We start from the raw sequence: 22,168 nt of genomic DNA, 5'->3' as shown, positions 1-22,168 counted from the left end.
GGCTCTGAAACTCCCAGATAGTAAGGAAGCTTTTTATTGTTAAAAGTTATCAACTGTAAAACAAGCTATCATCATGAAGGGATTAAGCATGTTACGTATTTGCTGAAGGATTTTTAAAAAAGATCTTCCATGTGTACATTGTGTTAGGAAAAACTGTCAGAAAGCACAACCATTCGCTGTAAATTTATGTGAATACATTACGGTCCCAATGTAGAAGAGGAATTATTGATATGTATGTTCCCTTCAGAACTGATTCTCAGGAGAGTCATTCCAGATTTAATAATAATCCATATTCTCCTTCAGAAACTGTAAACTAGCTCTTTGATTTCCCTAGCACTGCCATAGATACATGAATCATTAAGATGCTGTAATGACCGTAAGTTCAGTATATCATACACAACCTAGAATATTTAATAAAATAAATTCCAAATAATCAATTCATGAAGAATCAACATTTTCTACACATCTGTAGTAAATGTCTACCTATCAAATCTATCATTAAAGATGGGTGTAAATTATGGCAGCAAAGATTAAAGTAACAGGCACTAGTTTTCTTCTACTGTCATGTAAATACTTAAACATGCAGAAATAATGTGTGTCCTCTTTACTGTTAACTATTCCCAGCGGATTTTATTAAATCCAGTGTGTCCACGTGCCTTTCAAAATACTTCATGGTTAATAAATGCCCTTGCTACAGACTCTCTCTTTCCCAAGTTACATGTGCTATTTTAATCCACTTTCCATTTTGCTCTGTTCTAGCTAGTCTGTATTGCTTATTATTTGTTAAGGGGTGACAAGGTTCTCAGCCCTAGCCCGGACACAAATGATAGTGCAGTTCCTGTGCCGCTCACAGGGGGTGCATCTCTTCGGCAAGGACACCAGACAGGCCACTCCCATGCAACAGAGAGGTGATGGATAGGACATCTCATCCCAGCAAAGTTGTGGCATGGCCACTGGGCAGAGATATCAAAATGCCAGGATAGTGCACGAAGGAATCTCAGTTTGCTGTCACATTCTAACCTTCTCCTGCTCCTCCCCGCATCAGTGTGTGGGAGGTGTTCTTTGCCTCTCATTGGCTGGCCTCAGTTCAAACCTTCTCTAGGTTTTCCTGAGCAATCTGGCCTCTATGGCTGCCAGGCTCCCTCCTCTCCCCTCCGCGCCCCCACAACCGCCCCACTGCCTCCCCCTAGTTCAGGTATATTGAGCTTCCAGGATGGTGAGGGTCTGACCAATGGTCTTGTTGGGGCGGGGATCAGGACAGAATTCTTCCCCATTGGGTCAAACTGGCAGAGATGTGGTAGGTTTTTCCTTCCTCACAGCATTAGGTGGGCACAGTTATATTAAAGGAGAAAGAACGGCAGTGTAAGTGCTACAGGATAGTAAATATTGGAATGTTCAGTTTGCCGCAACTTGCACTGGTCTCCATGCAGACAGTGGCTTTAAAAGGTCTGGGATTGTGCCTGAAAGGAGAAGGGGAGACCTGAAGTCTTCCAAGACCAAGGGCTCCCTTGGTACCATTTAATCTCCTTATGGGGTGGAGGGGAAGGAGTGGGAGAGGGTTCAGAAGTGAGCTGGGTTCTGGGGACAGGCTGAAGAGGCCCGACCCCAAACTTCTAGTTAAATGGTGGGAACCTTGTAACTCTGCAACGGACCCAGATGAGTGCCTGCTATGCGAGAAGGGGTGGGCACTCGCACGCCTCCCAGTTGCTAAATTAAAGTTGCAGCCTGCTCCTTAAAATCCATCCCTGTGTCCGTCTTTCATTCCTGCATGTCCTGATCCATCCCAGACCAACTCAAACACGAACAAATGCATGCACTAACCACTCTTCAGTCCTACTTATCTCTTCAAGAGGAGCAGCTGACATGGCAGAGAAGCAGGCACCCTCTGCGATGGAGGGAGCTCTGTGATGAGTTCACTACAGTCCTAAAATACTACACTGTGACAGAAATTAGAATCACAAGAACAAATTGCAAGGATATAACTAGGGAAAAGCTACTTCACCCACGATGAATCATGACAGACTGCAACCACCCCATCTCTGAGTCAGATTGGGAGGATACGCAAGGGAAAATCAGATGAAAGTTAAGCCAACAGAAGTAGAAAAATAAAAGGAGGTTTAAAAAAAAACCCTAATAGCAACCACCCAGAATAAGTTCATGCAAAACCTGTCACTTCTTTGGGGTAGAGTTTGAATAGTTTTTGTTTGAAACACAGTGCATGTGTGAGCACGAACATTTGTGTGTGCATATTAGTATCAGAAGTCTTTCACCTTCAACTCTATTTTCTTTTCCAAGCTGGTCCTACTCTATTTTGCTGGAATGCATTAAGCAGCCTGACTAAACAATGTGATCCTAATTAGTTTGCAAACTACATAGCACACCTCTGATGGTGAGTAAAACTCATGTAAATTAAAGTGAATTGGATCAGACTACCCTAGAAATAGTTTTTGAGATTAGCGTTGCTTGAATGTGTGATCTTAGAAGTTGCTTCTCCTTTCAGGAATAATTTAGCAATAAATTGTACTGACAATAGCAGTGAACTGAAAGATGTAAAAACAATCTATAGTTTAAGATTGAGTGAGGGACTGTTTTACATACTGCAGAAAAAGCCCATTTGGTCACTTACTAAGAGAAAGGTATTTTGTTCTTAACATGTATTCCCAGCTTCCAAGCTGAAATAATAAATGATGCTATCATCACCAACGTTACACAGCCTCTGTAATGTGTGTGCTGCACAATTGTATCCAAATCTTAAAGACGTCTTCTGTGAATGTTGACAGTGATGTCTCAGAATTTATATAGAAATTAAATACTCTAAAATTTCCATACATGTCCTTGTGGGCTAATCTGTAATAATGTTAAGGGACTGTTATGATAATAATTAAATACAAGTTCTGCATACAAAATTGGAATTCTGCAGCTCTCTCCCCACAAGGGAGTTTCTTACTTAATAAAACTCAAATTAAGTTTAAAAAAAGGAAATCACAAAATTTAACATATTGTAATATATGAAACACATCCAGGGTGGATAATGGTCCACTCTCTATATATGTAGGGTCCCATCAACTCTCAAACTAGCAAGGTCAAACTTGGTTGATACTTTGATGGGAAACCCCCAGTAAGCGTGAGGTGCTGCTGAAAGTGGCCTTGGCAATTCAGTAGTGGCACCCTTCTCTCTCAGTCAGCCTGGTGTTTCGGGGCACTCCAAAGCTGGAATATCTTTCATGTTACACTGAATTTCTGAACATTTATGACAATTAAAAAATTCCATTGAACTTTTTGTAAGACTTGGGGGTTAATACCATTATCTTGGCAAAATTTCAACTTGGGTAATGACTCTCTGCTTTCTTATATACTTGTCCCTCCCCAGTAGTTTCAACTGAATTTAGTGTTGTTCTTTTATTGTTCTAAACAGCTGTGTAGCGTTGTTGTAAACTGTTAAACAGCTGCTGCCATCAACCCAGAGGTGGCTGCGTTTCAGTAGTGGGTAAAATGGTTACTATATACGCCTTACCTACTTCACAAGTACATTGTTCAGCTAATTAATTACTGGAAAGTGTTTTGAGAGCTCAGATGAAGGGAGCAAAAAAATATTAGCCAACTCTCGCTACACAGAGTTAGCATTTTGTTTCATAGCCATAACTTCCATGCCATTTCAGATACCTATATGTGTACCCAGACGCAAATGATTTAAGGACAGGAGAAAGTATTAATTCCCAATTACATTTGGAATCAGGAGGGGACATGAGGTTAATATACGGACTAGTAATCTTTGCAGACCTGGGTTCAAATTGGCTAAGGTCACAAATAAAAATGCATTTGGTTGGTTTCCCCAAGTCCCCAGTGGGCTATTAGAAAGCCCACTGCTCAGTTAGACCAATTAAGGCAACTTTGTGAGCTAAGAAAAACTCTGGCAATTCCAGGGTTTCTATTTCTTTTTCCTTGTCGGTTTCTCCATTGACTCTACTTTCATTGTTTTGGGGTTCACAATTTTAAAACAAAAGGAAGCTTCCTCCCTTTGGTGGGTGTCTAAGTTATCCCTTCTAGTTTCCAGATCAACCTGTTAATCAGAGGTACCAGAATGGAAAGTAGCCTCATAGCATGATACAACCAAATGGTCTCAAAGTAGATTTTCAACTTCTGCTACTGTTTAATGTTATTACTGTGTCCTGGACTTCAGCATGGCTCCGTCACCAGTTATCGAAGAGATGTGCATCATCGAAAGATCAAGCCCAAGAGAAGTATTTGCCTAGGACCAGGATTTCCACTGAGATTCAGAAATACAGGAATTGTTCTCTTTTGGATGCTGTAGTACTCACTGCCTTTCCAGCATCTTTCTCTCATTTCCCCCATTCTTTCCTCCCTTTGCCCTTGATCCCATTAGCAGATTAAAAGACAGAAGAACTCACAATTATTAGGGGACCTCTTCCTGAATTACTATGACCATATGACCTCATTCATTTTAGCAACATTCTACTATGCTTTCAGGTGTATATGCAATTTATAGACAGTGAGATAGATTCATGCACAAGGAAAGGCAAATACATTAACTGAACTAACCATCTGTAAATTCAGAGCAGTGTCAGTCGGGAAATATGCTATTACTGTTTCAACACACCACTTATTATTTATTAGTTAAATTTTTTAATTCTGTGAATTGATTAGCAACATATCACCAGGGATCCTAGTTAATTAGAAATTAAAGGAGGACTATGGATTTGGATCTTGAAAAGAGATATTTAGGGAAAGACCAAGTGAACTTCTCACTGTTGGTTTACCCAAAATTTTCTAGAAGATGGTTTAACCAAGAAAGTAATGGGAAGAAACAGTGACCAATGATGCTAACCTAGACAACTTTTTGATTAAGAATCTCGAAGAGTTATTCACCATCACCCTGACATATAAGAAAAGAAATTAAGCAAGTTTATTATATTTTCTAGCTTTGCTGAAGTTGCTTTACCTGTATTCTCTATATGCACCAAATTCTCCTCTACTGTGTTAATCAACACCTTGAAAATAAGTAGTTGAGCTAAACTGATTTCAAAAGATTTTTTTTCCCAACCAAAAGCTAAAATGAGCACAGCACAAAGCATGCTGAGGGCATTCAAGAAGTAATTCATAATAAAAATGCACTAAATATAAAACCCTTTTTAAGAATTTGCCTGGTCAGTAATTTCATTGCCCATTTTGTTTCTCCTTTTTGCCTATTAACTGCCATTTTAAAAACTTTACTTGGATACTACCAATGTTCTTGGCTGGCTTCTTTGTAAGTATTTTTCCATCAGCTAGAAGTATGATACCTATTTATCTTCTGGCTGCAAGCAGAGCTGAAATGATCTGGCAGTGCCACGAGGCAGACAGTTATTTCATGCCCTGTTAATTCCTAATGTGGTAACTACAATATCATCCCAACTTTAGAAGGAGCTTTTTAAAATCTGTTATCTAAGTGTCCGAGTAAAGAACATCACTTCCAATTAGAATGAGATCAGAAACAGAAGACCACAACTCCATGCCTGACACAACAAAAGGTGGTGTGAGTTAAACTAGTAATTAATCAAAAACTTTAAGACAATATTTAATTTTCTGTGAGTAACATTTAGAAGTCACGAAAATGACAATAAACTTCGTCTACAATTCAGACTGAAGGTTGTTACTGAGATTTAAGATTGCGAGCCAAATGACCTAGCAGGCAGCAACAAGACATCATCCTACAAGAGGTTAGTTAGGGAGTGATTCAGGGTGTTTTCAGTGCTTGGGGTGGATGACGTGGGCCTGGGATTATCCCAGAGGTGAGGCACTTCCCATAGCCACTAGAAGATACAGAACACATCACTTGCAAGATGAGGGTTTGCAAATGATTTTACAGTCCTTTGGAATGAAGATGCTTTTCCAACAACAGGATGTAGTATAGAGTTATGGCCCTGCCACAAAAGAAAGCAAAGGAGAGGGGTTGGATCCAAATGGTTAGTAATCATCTTCATCTCCCTTACTTAGCGTGGCCATTGTGTTGTTTTTTGACTACTACACTGGGAAAATATGAACAATGCTTGCTAAAAGTCAGGCTGGTGTGGGAGCCTCAAAGACTCACAAAATTAAGGCCCATCTAACGGCAAAATTATGGCAATATTGATACTTAGCCCTACACACCTAGTAGAGAAGACAGTCCCTCCATTTATTAGCCCAGGGCAATACAACCACAGCACCATGTGTCATAACGCTGGAAGCTGCATAGGTCCAATATTTAAATGTTCAGCCCAGCATGCAGGAGCAGTGGCGAAGGCTAATAGGCCTGTATCGAGATAGGTATCTTCTATGGTTAAGGACCCTGTTCTAGATCCTTACTAAAGAACTGATTAGGTCACATCTGCAGTAGTACAAGGTCTAGATTCATCATCCTAGTAGAAAAAATGTTGGCAATTAAATTGGAGAGAGGTCAGTGCAGGGCAACAAAAATGATAAGCAAAAGAGGAGCAAATACTTTAGAAACAGTGGCAAGATTTGGACCATTTAATCTTGAGAAAAAGTATCCTGACAGGAATATTTAAAAATTGCTAAGGGTTATTAAAAATTAAGCATGCCTAATCCATATGATGCTGCTTTACTGAGCAGAATTAAGGAGCACAGGAGGGAACATATATAAGAAAAGTTTATAACCTGACTCTGCCATGCGTAGTCAGGGTGAATAGTACGTCAAAACACATGCAGCCCAGTGGCATGTATCAAAGGCAGAGGACTCAGATGCCCCTGCAGCACTTCATCCCTTCCCACTGGGCTCCAGATGCTGCACAGCCCTCCCTACAGGATGCAAGGTTTGCACTGGAGCAGGAGACCAGGCAGACCAGATGCATAGTGTTCCCCATAGGAGCTGCCCGAAGAAACAGTGTGCAACCTGCTAAGCCCCTCTGCAGCCTCAGGGCCCTGGAGGAAGCAGAAGCAAGCAGGGGGAATCCTTGTTGCCACAAGAACTCAGCTAAGGGACACACCTAATCCTCCAGGGTAGGGGCAGGACCTGCAGCCTTTTGCCTCCTTTCTTCTCCACCATGGAATAATGCATGGGAATGTGTGTTCTCTCCCCACCCCACCACCAATGCCATAAGGGGATGATCTGGCCCCAAGAAAGCAGTCAGAGTTCAGGATAACTACTTCCCAGAGGGAGGGAGGAGAGCAGAATGTGGGCCTTACAGAATGATTTGCAGGGCATTCTATTTCCTGCCCCGTGCTCATACTCACACCAACAGGCACCACTCCAAAGTAAACAATACACTTAAGACAACGTCTGAACACCTGATGTATATACCAAGTAGTTATATCAGCTGACAGACACTAGCCAGCTTCACACAACTTCTCCGTTCATCTCAATCAAGGCCTTGTGGATTCCAGAGCCACAGAATTTAGTTTAAAAAAGAAAATACCATGGAATCCATCATTTCTGTTATGGAATCCACCATTTTGTTGTAGACCAGTGCCAAATGTTATATTTTCAGTCTCCCTGCTCTGCCTACTGCTCTCCAGCTTTCCCTACGAGTGGGAAAACGCATGTTCCTTGCACTGTTTCATGGAAGTAGGCACCAGGGGGTAAGGGAGCCAGAACTGGAGTCCAGATTGCAGGCAGAGAGTGAGGGAACCAGAAGTGTACACTGGCAAGCTAGGTGTCTGGAGAACAGATCAACAGTCAAAATGCAGGTAGCCAGGAGATGAACTATCCCTTTTCATGGCACACATGAGGAAGTGTGGGGAGAAGGCAACTGTCAGCTAAGTTACCTAGAAACCACCCAGGAGTCACAGCCTCGGAAGTGAAGGTGGTCTAGCTAATGATCCGAGAAGAAAAAAATCCATCCTCAAAAATAATCATTTATGACTATAGATAATAAGACTGTTGAGTTCCTGCTTGAGCATGAAGAGGAAACATACTGCATCAAAATACCTTCCACAAAAATAAAACTCTGATTTATAGATAAAATATGCCAAAAACAGCTAGCAAATGAATTCCTACAACTAGCACTGTTTGATACGGAACCAGACTTATTTGAAATGATTAATAGAGTTCAATATACAACTACATAAAGCATTACAATAGACTATTGGTATGTCAAACTTAGAAAGAGTATCCTGCATCTGCTGGAAGCCTTAGATGAAATCTATTTAATCATGTGAGCCATGGTATTTGCAATGACTTTTTTTTTAACATTTGGGATTCTCCAAGTGAATCATGATTAAATGCTTGTAGGTCTAAAGAGTCTTCCATTTTAGTGCAAAGTAGGGACCTAAACAACATCCAGCTCCAATTGTGCTGACTCCTTGGAGAAGAATTTTCATCCCTTATGGGTGAAGTTGCTCTTCATTACTGAAGGGATATGAAACATTAGGAACTTGAAAGATTAATTTGATTCTGAATCTGAATTCTTCTCATGGCATCAGACGTCACTCACGGCACAAATAAGACTGTTCTATCTCTGGGCCACACTGTGCATACCCTTTATGTTGTTTAATTCCATAAGTTTTCCTTCTCTGAGTACTGATCTATGAAGAGATTATTTCAGTCAGATGTTTTGGCACATTCCTCCAGCTGCCCAATGACATGATTGCCATGACAGATGCTCAGGCTTCATTCTGAACACACGTCCAAATATTTCTATTTTCTTTTCTGGATAACTTTAGAGATAAAGGGTTACTGAACTATCTGATGGATCTTGGCCTTTGTTATTCATAGAATCTAAGGCCAGAAGGGAACATTGTGATCATTTGGTTTGATCTCCTGGATAGCACAGGGCAGAGAACTGCCCCAGGATAATTTCTAGAGCAAATCTTTTAGAAAACATCCAAACTTGATTTAAAAATGGTCAGTGATGGAGAATCCACCATGACACTCGGTAAGTTGTTCCAATGGTTAAATACTCTCGCCATTAAAAAGGAATGCCTTATTTCCAAATAAATTCATTCCATGTAATGCCAAGTATTTTTCTAGCGCATTTGCTTTCTAAGGCTTTTAGGTGTCTGTCTGTATCTTTACTGTCTGCTTTCACAGCCATGTGCTAAGATGGAAATAATATTTGAACGGAAGATTCTGTGATTGATCTTTACGTTGCCGATTTTTGATAACCAAATCTTCTTTAAGCTGGTAAGTGCTGCTGTCACCTTGCTAATTTGTGACGTTATTTCCTTCTGGACATCCCCATTGGCTTGCATGTTACTGTCAACATATGTAAATTAACTAATTTCTTGTCTTCCTTTGCCTTCTAAAGTAATGTTTGGGAAGGGAGTTGCTGGGCCTCTCGCTAGATTTGTTTTTTCCTAACTTTTTTTTTTGCAGTGCTGCAGTCTTTCAGTCTTCACATGAGCAGTCACTTAAAAAAGCAATGTCAGCAGCAAACTCTAAATCTAGTGTACTGTTATATCCATCTACACTTCTTCTCATAAAGAAGTCAATGCCAATACCAACCAGTAGCAGTGCAAAAATGCATTTTTGTATGACACCAGTGTCTACATTGAACTGTACTCTCAAGTCTGCATTTACTTTAACTGTGAATGCTGCACCTTGATACAAAGCCTTGGTTATATTAATTATTTTTGTTTGCATGCCACTTCAATATGTTCCTCACTCAATCATGATGGAGGCTTTCAAATGATTTCTTAAAAGCTATGAAGTTAATGATAAGCTGTTTTTGCCATTCAATGTTCTCCTCTGTTATTCGTAGGGTGAAAATCTGGTCAACATATGGCCTTCTCAATTGAAATTTACCATGTTCTTCCTTTAACTCTGCCTCAATCACATCCTTTATTCTGCTTAAGATGATACTACAGAAAACTTAACCTATCACTGAAAAGAGTGCAACATCTCACTAGTTCTTGCAATTGCTTTAGGTCACCTTTCTTTGGTATTTTGACTAGAATGCTATTTTCCTTTGTTCTGGAGGCTTTTCCTGCTCCCATATTTGTTCAAGAGTTCAGTGATTTCATTGATGGTCTCATCATTGCAAGCTTTCAGCACTTCCCTAGTGACATGATCTTCACCTGCAGCTTTCCCAAGTTTTAACTTTTTTACTGAGTCTTTCACTTCTATGTTTGTGATGTGAAATGTTATGAAAACATTTTGCCCACTTCTAGTTGTGTTCTCTAACTGCGGGTGTTTCATTTCTTTGTCAAAGCCAGTGTTTCGCATGGTATTGGTCTTTTCTGTACTTCTTGAAAGTGCTCCATCTGTGGCTCTCTTTTTCTGTTGCTAAAGTCTTTCCTCAGTTATCCTTCACAGATACTTCAGCGGACATAAACTTGCCAGGACTTTGTTGAGCTGATTAAGTGTTTTATTCTCACCTCTTTCAGCAGGCTCTTGAGCTTCTTTGGCATTCCTATCTGTGTATTTCTTTTTGTCTCCTCACACACAGTTTTTTATCCTCTTGTGTGTATATATATCGCTCCTTCCTTTCTCTTGACATGTTTTTGAAGAGTTTGTTTTGGCTGGTTTCCTTTCTTTCACATAGTTCCATGTGTCTTCACTTATCCAGACTTTAGGCATCCTTGTCTGGAAACTAGCTACAGTTGTGGAATCTATGATATCAACATACATAAATGTTCAATCTGATTCCTAGTCACTCAGTCTAGGGAATTCCAAATCACTGTAGGGATATCTTTGGATGGTAATATCGTTCCACCAATTATGAGCCCTAATGCCAAGCACATTTCTACCAGTCTTTCACCATTTTGACTTTGAGAACCAAGACCGTGCTTGCCTATTGCTTTGTTTACCCAATATGAAACTTTCCCCTGCTCGTCCATCCAAACTTATCAGCCCTCCAGACCCATAGCAGTGACTTCGGCTCTGCCCTTATCCAAAGTGAGAGATAAAGAGCTCAATCTGTTTAGCTTATCAAAAAGAAGATTGAGAGGTGACTTGATTACAATCTATAAGTACCTTCATGGATAGAAAATACTGGCTACTAAAGAGATCTTTAGTCTATCAGAGAAAGGCAGAACAAGAACCAATGGTCAGAAGCTGAAGCAAGACAAATTCAAATTAAAAATAAGTTATACTTTTTAACAGTGAGGATCATTAACCATTAGAACAAAGTACCAAGGGAATTGTTGATTCCTCAGCTCTTGATCTTTTCAAGTTAAGACCGGGTGCCTTTCTGGAAGCTATTCTCTAGACAAACAAATTATTGTGCTCAAAACAGGTTACCGGGGTGACATTTAATGGTCTATGATGTAAAGAGGGTCAGACTACATGATTTAAGGGTCCCTTCTGACCTTAAACTCTATGACTATGCAACAGTTGCACTTTTTGCATAACGTAAATAATCACTGCATCACACTGGGTTTGTTTTAAAAAATGGCTGAAGACAAATTGCTATCTATAGTCATGAGTGTCCTAATCAATGGTCACAGTTATGTAGATGGGATTCCTGGAGACGGTTTTTGATAGTCTGCATTTTAATGTTCATTGTGAAAAACCTGAGCAAAGAGTTTACAGAATTTGTAGTATAGTAACTTTTCTTTGCTCATCGTAATAAAAAATATTGGTATTAGATGTTAAAATTATAGAGCAAAGTTGCATCTCTGGTGTAATATAACAAAACCCATTTTATGCTATTTTAAACATAATAAACTCAATAATATGTGTTGCAAAATGTAATAATGATAAAATGCCCAGCAGAAACTTCAGTATGGTAGGGCAATCCATTGAACTCAAGTGGTCTTGTAAATTCAGTAGACAGTAAATTCTGCAACACAATACCAGATGCAGAAAAAAATATCTGGGTTCACATTTTCCTTTAGCACATCATTCCTAGAGTACGTCTCAAGGCTAGAGTAAAACAGGAGGGGATAGTACACTAGGTTGTTGATGATACTCAGCTGTATTTCTGTTTCATCAGACACAGATGGGGTTTTTTGTTTGTTTTTTTTTAAACTTTCCCAAATTCTGGTCTAAATTGGGATTTGGATGGTAGCAAACTGTTTGTTGCTCAAACTGAATAAAACAGAGGTGGTGCTTGTTAGGGTCCCAATTCAGCAAATTATTTAAGCATGTGCTTAACTTTACACACATGAATACTCCCAATGACATCAACAGAATTACTAAGAAACTTGATGTTAAGCAAATGTTGAAGTGGGGCTCACTGATGTAACAATTAAAGGGAATGTTGCAGGTAATATGCTGCCCATTTTGTTACTAAACTTTATTGCTTCTAGATGACAAGACCGCTGTAGTGGTCAAAAGTTCTTTTAATCTGCACTTGACAAAAAGATTGTGACCATTCCTTGCCACAGTACTCTAGACTTTTGTCACCTTTGGATGAGGTTATTGTAATGCACTTCATTTGGGCATCAGTACAGATTTGTTATATGTGCCTAGAGACACTGATTATACATCGCCATCAACTACAATAGGAGTTATAGCCACACAGCTGAGAGCAGCATTGGGTCTATTAGAACAGGCACATGGTTGGTATAAACTGAAAACAAACCAACAATCCCATCAATAATGGTTATTTAAATATATTAATGAAACTCATGAGGCCTCCATCAGGAATGATCTTTCTAGGAAAAGGATGTACACGTAGGCATGCAGGAGCATGTCCACACACACACGCACAATTCTCTAGTCACTTTCATAGAATGGAGTTTTCCTTGATGCTTGTTAAGCCCTTTCCTCATTTTGGTCTTAAGTATAGAATAAACCTGTCTTTCGTGTTTTGGAGGATTTAATGATGCAAAGAAAATCATTTGTTGTAGAGGATTCACTATTTGGGCAACCAGGGGCATTTCCCCATTTGGCAAAATTAGAAAATAAAATGAGATTTAAATAAATGTATCTTTTCTCCACTTCCCCATTCAAAATATTAATGCAATTGAATAGCTTTTCCTGATGCAAGATTCAAGAGGCGGCTCCAAGGAGTCACTGTGTAGTGCAAATATACATATTCTAGGAGAGAACTTTAAGCTACATCAGCATCAGGATTTTGAACAGCCCAGCAAAAGAACAGCAGAGCAATAAGAGGCACTTTCAAAACATGCCTTGAATTAGGGTCCAGTCTTGCTCCTACTGAAGTCAATGTAAATTCCACTCCTGTTTTCAATAGGAGGAAGATCAGGTCCTTCGTGTAAAATCAGGGAAAGTTACAGTGCGCTACTTGAAATTCTGAATGACAGTCACCAATGCATCCGACGAAGTGAGCTGTAGCTCACGAAAGCTTATGCTCAAACAAATTGGTTAGTCTCTAAGGTGCCACAAGTACTCCTTTTCTTTTTGCGAATACAGACTAACACAGCTGCTACTCTGAAACCAGTCACCAAGTAGTAAGTGCATATTAATCATATACATGTGAAGGCACTGAATGCTTACCCATTTTTAAGAGAGATAAGACTTGCAAATGATTAGCAACCCATGCTTGAGATGTTTACATGCCTTTGTAACTAACTGCTGCAGAAAAGCATGCACCTTGCAAAAAACATTTTTCAACACTTCAATATCTTCACCAACACTCTGACTCCTTAACTATAGAGTGGGCAATATTCTGATGAAGTGAAGCCACATTTAGATTTTACTACAATACTGATTTTTAGGGGGAAAACAGGAATTCAGCAAATACAAATATAATATTTACAACTTTACATTAACAAGAGGAATTAATGGAAGCACTGCCCTTTCACTGCTCCTTCTGCTGAAAGACAACCCTTTGTTCTCCTACCTCCACTCCCTGGACCTTCAGTTTCATGTGATCCTCTCTGGTGGTTTTCCCATCTTTCCTCTTTTTCCAGCAATATCCATCTTTCCTGTATTTCACCTTCTTCCTGTTGTACAGTATCATAGAACCATTCTGTGGTCTGAAAACAAGAAACAGATGAATTACATAAAGAAACACACTAGAAAAATTTATGATGAAAGATATTTAGACTACAAAGTCTCTACAGAAAAGCAATATTCTACATTTGACTTAACATAATTTTTCACCTTTGATTGCTGCTCACCAGATTAACTATGTTTTATGGTCTGCAAAAATTTACTTGGGATTTTGTACCTAATGAATTAAATGTGTCAATGAGAGTTATAAAAAAAGATCCCGTCAGTACTATCCACTGTCTGACCATGATATATTACCCGTAGGCTGAGCTATGCTCTAAAAATAGAAGAAAAAAGGTGAAAGAGAAAGGATGCTGGTTATTTTATGGTACGCAGTCTATTTTTAAAAGAATGTCTACCACATCTTTTAATCCATCAACCGGGATTAGGTAATAAGTAGGTTTAACAGCAGTTGAATGAATATGTTAGCAAAAAATAAATAGAAAAGGCATTCATTTATCCCAGAATACATGGTATTCATTGCACATACTTTAGATCAATGTTAGACCTAAAATAGCTCTTTCATTTTTGTTCATCATCTTAACTTCAAAACTACCTGAACACATTTTCCACTTAGGAATCATCTATTGAAGTTTTGGGATATCAATAGCTAAGCATAACTATGTGTCCAATATACAGTCATTATTATCTTTTTGGTACACTACAATATTTCGTTGAAATGTTTCATCATATGCTAAACTGATATAGCAGAAATGCCATTTTTCTGTAACAAAAAAAAATCACTAAAAAGACACCATGCATCACATGCAGACATCAGTAATGTAGATGGTTGCAAAAATTTACAGTGGTACATTAGTCACAGTAATTTGGCTTTGGAATACCAAGAACAGAAAGAAATACAACAACATTAGCAGCAGCACCAGCAATAAACAACTTTCATCGAAAAGCTTTCGCTGGCGACATTTGATAAAGTAAAACTCCTGAACTTGTATAAACAAAACAAATTAACATACAGAAACCTTTGAGGAAAAATCTACACAATATACTTCACACCAATTTTTACAGAATTCAATTTTAAAAAACATATTTCTGTCTGGGCACCTGTATTTTCAGAAGAAGCAAAGAATTATTTAGAACTAACAAATGCTACTAAACATTTTCAGTGCCAGCAGAGAATTTCAATATAGCTCCCAGCCAAGAAAACTCTTTAAACAAGCCAAATTAAGTGGTCTGTTTCATACAATATTGGCTTGTGGTTTCAAAGCCACACCAGAGGTGAAAAAAGCAATACTTAGACCAGCTGGAAAAACAGCTTCCCCTCCCCCCTACTTTTATGCTTCAAACATAGCCATTCCAACAAGAGAAGAATATCATCTTATCCAGATTTTCACACTCCATTTTCTGTAAAAATGCAGAGCGTCACTATTTGAAAGTGGTTACATGTAATGAATGTTTTATTACACAGGAATAATACAGTAACAAACAGTAACTGTTGTAAATAGGGTTAATAGTAATTCACACCAATACTGGACTAAATACTCAATTAAGCTCAGGTCATCATTGTACACCATCTGTTACTGACATGTGTCCTCTGAGCCATACCCCAGCTGAAATGATCTAGACTAAGCTAATATCCTTGTTTTTACTGCATGTCAAAACAAAGCGCAAACAAACAATGTGGGGAGACTGCAACAAAACAACGTACCTGTTCTCTGCTTCTGCACTTGGGCATCACCTTCATGTATGTAGGTAAAGTGATGTTCATTCTGAAATACTACCTAATGTGCCTTCCATCTCTTTCCCTAAATAGCGCCCTGCACGGTTTGCAGAATCATACCCACCGTATGGAACACAACGAACATGGACAAGAAACTACTTCAAATCTCTTTCACCATGAAGATGAACCTACCCTATCCAAGCAACCTGACTGAATTCTATTTATAAATACAGAGAAGACACACCCTAGCAGCCAGCTTCCTGTCACTTTTAAGACAAACAATAATATCCACCATATTGGCATTTCTTCTGCGAGGCCTATATACACTAGCCCAAATTCTATCACCACCTCATTTTCAAAAAGGGAGTGGGGAACATGACTTCCTTTGTGCCTTGTATTGGGCCAAGCTACTGTAAGCACCTGAATAAAACACAGGGGTCTTGTACAGCCTCAGTGCACAATTCTCCAAATGCAAAGTTGCTAGGATCTGAAGTGGCTGTTCCAGAGTCTGGGCTGTGAGTAATTAATACTATGGAAACCCAGAAGAGTTCAAAACCTAAGAAAACCAAAACAAAAGAGCAGGAGGAGAGATGGTTATAGTCTCAGATATACATGTGCAAACCCTAAGTGCCAACTATTCTCATCTGCCCCAAGATGTCATTAATTAGCTGATTTTAAGCATCTCAACAGAGATGGGTCTAGAGGAGAGGTTTGAAGGAGGAGAGAGCAAGGAGCCCTATAGATCAGTTCAGGGAGGATGTTCCATGTGGACAGGGCAGAATGGAAGGAGGTGCGGAGAGAGTGACACAATAAGAGACAAGAAGAGAAGTAAAAAGAGGCAGATTTGTGAATGGCCCTGAAGGTGAAAACAAAAAACTCGAACGTGATGCAGTGAAACAGTTGGACCCAGTGGAAGGATTCAAAGAGGTGGTGATATGGTCAGAGCAGTGAACAAGGAAGACAAAGCACAGAGCTAGCTCTTGCATGGACTGGAGAGTGGGAATAGGGAAGCCAGAGAGGCAGCAGTTTTAGTTATCAAGATCAGAGATGAAGAAGGCCTGGATGAGAATTTTGGTGATCTGGATAGGAAGAGGAGGATGAACCTTAGAGATTTGTATTGATTTTGTATTCTGTGTTTACGGTGCATGAATACACAGGATTTTTCATTTAAAATACAACAAAATATTAATTGTATTCTTAACAAAAGATACCTGAGTGCTTTCCAAGGCCAATGAAACAGCAAAAGAAATATAAAAGAAAGGAGCCCAATGATAGCTTAGCCACTACTATGAATACCAGCAGCTGGCAGGTACATAGCCCTTTTCCTCTGAGCATCTCTTCGCACTCTTCATATATGCTACAGGGCCATTTTCATACCTACAATATTTTTTCACCATCAGCTTTCTAGCAGAGTGTCTCAGGCATCTTGTAATAAGATCTCGTCTGAGCAGAATAATGTCAAATGTTTTACGCTCCTTCCTGCTAATCTTACTGTGCAGCAGGATAACTGCTACCTGTTTCCACTCCTAAGTGTCTGAGACAGAGCTGGATGTCACCAGGAAGTTTATACCCCAACTATCTCTCAGCTGAAGGGCTTTATGAACATTTTGATATAAGCAATAAAAAATTTATTTCCTCTCTCTACCAATTATAATTAACTGGATTAAATCAGGCATCGTTCTCAAGACCACACCTACCACTTTTTGAGTGTATTGGAATTAAGGATTCTTAAAGTTGATTCCATTCTCTATTGCTATACAACCTTCTGAAAAATTAACCTTTTAGCGTCAATGAAACAGTCTTGATTTGACAGAGCTGCAGATAGTGCTGGATTAATTCAGTAAAGATATTACATATGTTGTTAGTGTTTATTCTACAAAGTTCTAGTAATTTCACGTCAACTCAAACTCTCTTCAAAACCTCAAAGACTGGTGTTTGTCATACCTGCTGAAGTATGCCTCATGGCTCACAAATCACCACCTTTTTAGGGCAGGTTGTGAAGAAAGCAGTGATGGGGCAGCTCCAGTCACCTCTGGAGTCCATAAAGCTCCTCAATCCTGATCAGTTTGGTTTCAGCACTTAGATACTACGTGAAATAGGAAAACCTATGCAAGACAGATTTAGCCTAGGATTTGCATGGAGATGGTCTCGATACCTTTGAGTGATGATTTACTTCTAGTGATGGATGTCAAAAGGTGTCACAGTGGTTTCTGATACCTTTGACTGGAATAGCAGCAAAGAGTCCTGGGGCACCTTATAGACTTATGCTCTAATACGTCTGTTAGTCTATAAGGTGCCACAGAACTCTTTGCTGCTTTTACAGATCCAGACTAACTCGGCTACCCCCTCTGACATTTGACTGGAATGTTACATTAGTAGGGATGGGGTGGCTCTGCAAGGGTTCTGCTCTTTCCTCACTCAGAGATTTCATAGGGTGACGTTGAGTAATTTCTCTTCTTCCCTGATAATGCTTGAATACGTGGCTGTCAGGGAGTTCAGTCCCACCACCCCTTCTGTTCACTGGGCATGCAAGTCTTTGGGTGAATGCGACGAATTATGATTAAGGCTAAGATTCTGTCATGTGTATTTTTAGTAAAAGTCATGGACGGGTCATGGGCAATAAACAAAAATTCACAGAAGCTGTGACCTGTCCATGACTTTTGCTGTTGCGGTTCTATGGTTTCCCCCGCCACCGTGGTGGCTGGGAACTGTGGGGTTCCCCCTCTGCCAGCAGCAGCTGGAAGCTGCAGGGTGACCATCTTTCCCAAAGAGAAAACAGGACATCCCCAGCTTCCGCCTCCCCCCATGCGACGTTGTCGTCGGAACCTTGCAGGGGGCCCCCCCGTCACCTGAACCCTGCCAGGGCCCCACTTGCTGCCAGCTCGAGTCCTGCAGCCCCAGGGAATGAAGCAGAGAATGTCATGGAGGTCTCTGGAAGTCACTGATTTCCATAAATGTAGCCTTAATTATGATCTTTAATGTGCATACGACAATTCTATTATTCTTTTTCATCAGCCCAGATGTTTCTGTTTACGTGCTTTCTCAGATTATCACTAGCACTATCAATATGGTCTTAGTTTCTTTATGGTTTTGTTTGATTGGATATGCTGAATTGATGAAGGGTGAGACACTGAGTCATTTTGAAAAAAGAAAAGGAGTACTTGTGGCACCTTAGAGACTAACAAACGAGTCATTTTGACTTTGTCTGATTTTGTTACAGCTACTTTTGTCACAAGGAACTACACGAAACACTAAATATAGAAATCAATCATGAAAAGTTCTATACACCCACTTGATTGGGCTGAGTAATTTTTTGATGGGTGATTAGAATATCATTCATTTTCTCATTACCATCATCATTACAGCATGAGTGGGTGTCCAGATTGTGTACCTGGCCTAGTACAATTTCATGATGATTTTGCAAGACTGAAATAAACACAAACAACTTTCCTTCTATTACAGAGCACGGAACAGAGTAAGATGTCACTGGACAACACATAGCTAAAATGGTTTGGTTAAAAGTCTAGTAAGTTACAACCTTCTGTTCCTGTTTTCTCTATTTAAAAAAAAAAAGCCTGTTACAAATCTTGGGAAAGTCTCTGACTTTGATAGCAGTGTTTCAAGTTGGTTTAATGCCTATAGAAACCAGCTGTTTCTTGGATATCTTCATAAAAATGAGGAACAATTTTAACCTGATATAAATTGTTCCTATATTTCTCTCTTGTTGCAAGAAAAAATAGAGAAGGTAGGTCTCCGGTGCTTATCTCTGTCTCACACAAACACAGCCACGAGTAATAAATTGATGATTACAGCAAGGCTGAAGAGATCAAGATCCGATACAAATCCTCAGAATGCACATTTGGTATATTACAAAACCCAATCTCATCGAAAGGCTTTGCGTGTATACTTACATTCAGGAACACCACTCAGACTTTTACAGGATATTCAAGATTGCAGGAGGAAGGAAGTTGCAGACCTGAACTTAGATTCTTCTGTGATCATAGGTTCTTACTGGACGATTCTAGTTTATGTTTATAGGAGGGTTTGCAAGGGAAACAAATTAAACCTGTGCTGCATTTGGTCAGCTGTGAAAAAGCAATTTTGCTTTTTTTTTATTCTTCACCTGGAACCACGACAATCATAAGTAGGACTAGATAGAAACAGCAATTTACTTTATTTGATTAGCTCCTAGTTTGCAGCTCCACAGCCATCTTCATATCATTAAAATAAGTCTATACTGGAAATAATAAAATAGTATTTTAATATTATTGCATAATGGAAAGAATACGAACCAAAATAATTGATAAATATTGCAAGGTCTAGCTCCTTTTGCACTTTTACTGCTGATATATGGTCAGGCTAATTAAAAGAATACTGGGAACATATTTGTTATGTTTCACATGTAAGTGATTTTCAGTATTTTAAAAACAACAATTCATAGTTCTCCTAATAATTACTCAATTACTATATTTACAGAAAACCAGTACCTCAAAAATTACTTTTTGCTTTTAACTATGCGTGTACTATATTTGTGCCAGCTTCCCATCAATAGAAAGCATCATAGTTATTAAAAGTAGGTAATATTTCTTTGCCTGTGCATTTTAATATTTAGAACTGAAATTTATTCACTAATGTCTGATAAACCAAATATATCTCCTTGTTATCTCCTTGATAATTCTGACCCATAGACCAAGCTATAGCTGAGCATATAAATAGCTGACTATATAAGCAGCTGTGACAGAAGGTCTGTCAAATTTTGAAACCTTGGAGTCTATTTTTTTAAGTGGAAATTTTATTCACATGTTCTAGTTACATCAAATGGCTCTTAAAGGGATATATTTATATGAACATACACACCTGAGCATGTTTAAGCAAATATTGGCATGCCTTGTACCTGAGTTTCCTCTACACAAGGAGGTCTGATGGATTCTGAGAGCTTGGGGAGGGTAAGTCAGGGGAGGGATCGGATCGCTACCCCTTCCTGCTTCTCCACATGGGCACCAATGATACTGCCAAGAATGACCTTGCGTGGATCACTGCGAACTACGTGGCTCTGGGAAGAAGGATAAAGGAGTTTGAGGCGCAAGTGGTGTTCTCGTTCATCCTCCCCGTGGAAGGAAAAGGCCGGGGTAGGGACTGTCGAATCGTGGAAGTCAACGAATGGCTACACAGGTGGTGTCGGAGAGAAGGCTTTGGATTCTTTGACCATGGGATGGTGTTCCATGAAGGAGGAGTGCTGGGCAGAGATGGGCTCCACCTAACGAAGAGAGGGAAGAGCATCTTTGTGAGCAGGCTGGCTAACCTAGTGAGGAGGGCTTTAAACTAGGTTCACCGGGGGAAGGAGACCAAAGCCCTGAGGTAAGTGGGCAAGCAGGATACCGGGAGGAAGGACAGGCAGGAATGTCTGTGAGGGGAGGGCTCCTACCTCATACTGAGAATGAGGGGCAATCAGCAGGTTATCTCAAGTGCCTATATACAAATGCACAAAGCCTTGGAAACAAGCAGGGAGAACTGGAGGTCCTGGTGAAGGCAAGGAATTATGACGCGATTGGAATAACAGAGACTTGGTGGGATAACTCACATGACTGGAGCACTGTCATGGATGGTTATAAACTGTTCAGGAAGGACAGGCAGGGCAGAAAAGGTGGGGGAGTTGCATTGTATGTAAGGGAGCAGTATGACTGCTCAGAGCTCCGGTACGAAACTGCAGAAAAACCTGAGTGTCTCTGGATTAAGTTTAGACGTGTGAGCAACAAGAGTAATGTAGTGGTGGGAGTCTGCTATAGACCACCGGACCAGGGGGATGAGGTGGATGAGGCTTTCTTCCAGCAACTCGCAGAAGCTACTAGATCGCACGCCCTGGTTCTCATGGGCGACTTTAATCATCCTGATATCTGCTGGGAGAGCAATACAGCGGTGCACAGACAATCCAGGAAGTTTTTGGAAAATGTAGGGGACAATTTCCTGGTGCAAGTGCTGGAGGAGCCAACTAGGGGGAGAGCTTTTCTTGACCTGCTGCTCACAAACCGGGAAGAATTAGTAGGGGAAGCAAAAGTGGATGGGAATCTGGGAGGCAGTGACTATGAGTTGGTCGAGTTCAGGATCCTGACACAGGGGAGAAAGGTAAGCAGGAGAATACAGACCCTAGACTTCAGGAAAGCAGACTTCGACTCCCTCAGGGAGCTGATGGGTAGGATCCCCTGGGGGAATAACGTGAGGGGGAAAGGAGTCCAGGAGAGCTGGCTGTATTTCAAAGAATCCCTATTGAGGTTACACGGACAAACCATCCCGATGTGTCGAAAGAATAGTAAATATGGCAGGCGACCAGCTTGGCTTAACAGGGAAATCCCTGCGGATCTTAAACATAAAAAAGAAGCTTACAAGAAGTGGAAGATCGGACAAATGACCAGGGAAGAGTATAAAAATGTTGCTTGGGCATGTAGGAATGAAATCAGGAGGGACAAATCGCACCTGGAGCTGCAGCTAGCAAGAGATGGCAAGAGTAACAAGAAGGGTTTCTTCAGGTATGTTGGCAACAAGAAGAAAGCCAAGGAAAGTGTAGGCCCCTTACTGAATGAGGGAAGCAACCTAGTGACAGAGGATGTGGAAAAAGCTAAGGTACTCAATGCTTTTTTTGCCTCTGTCTTCACGAA

The 22,168-nt window shown here is 40.0% G+C and overlaps 1 protein-coding gene across 17 annotated transcripts in view; it reads right to left on the bottom strand.

Moving 5' to 3' along the window:
- CAMTA1 (calmodulin binding transcription activator 1) overlaps window positions 1–22,168 on the bottom strand; it is a 939,042-nt gene that overhangs the window by 585,385 nt on the left and 331,489 nt on the right. For all 17 annotated transcript variants that reach the window (XM_075121021.1, XM_075121016.1, XM_075121014.1 and 14 more), the window contains exon 4: window positions 13,686–13,821. In XM_075121021.1, the coding sequence (XP_074977122.1) occupies window positions 13,686–13,821 (136 nt within the window). The remainder of the gene's footprint in view (window positions 1–13,685; window positions 13,822–22,168) is intronic.

This window comes from Caretta caretta, chromosome 18, assembly GCF_965140235.1.
Source record: "Caretta caretta isolate rCarCar2 chromosome 18, rCarCar1.hap1, whole genome shotgun sequence".
NCBI classification, from domain to species: Eukaryota; Metazoa; Chordata; order Testudines; family Cheloniidae; genus Caretta; species Caretta caretta.
This window is presented reverse-complemented; position numbering and strand designations above follow the sequence as displayed.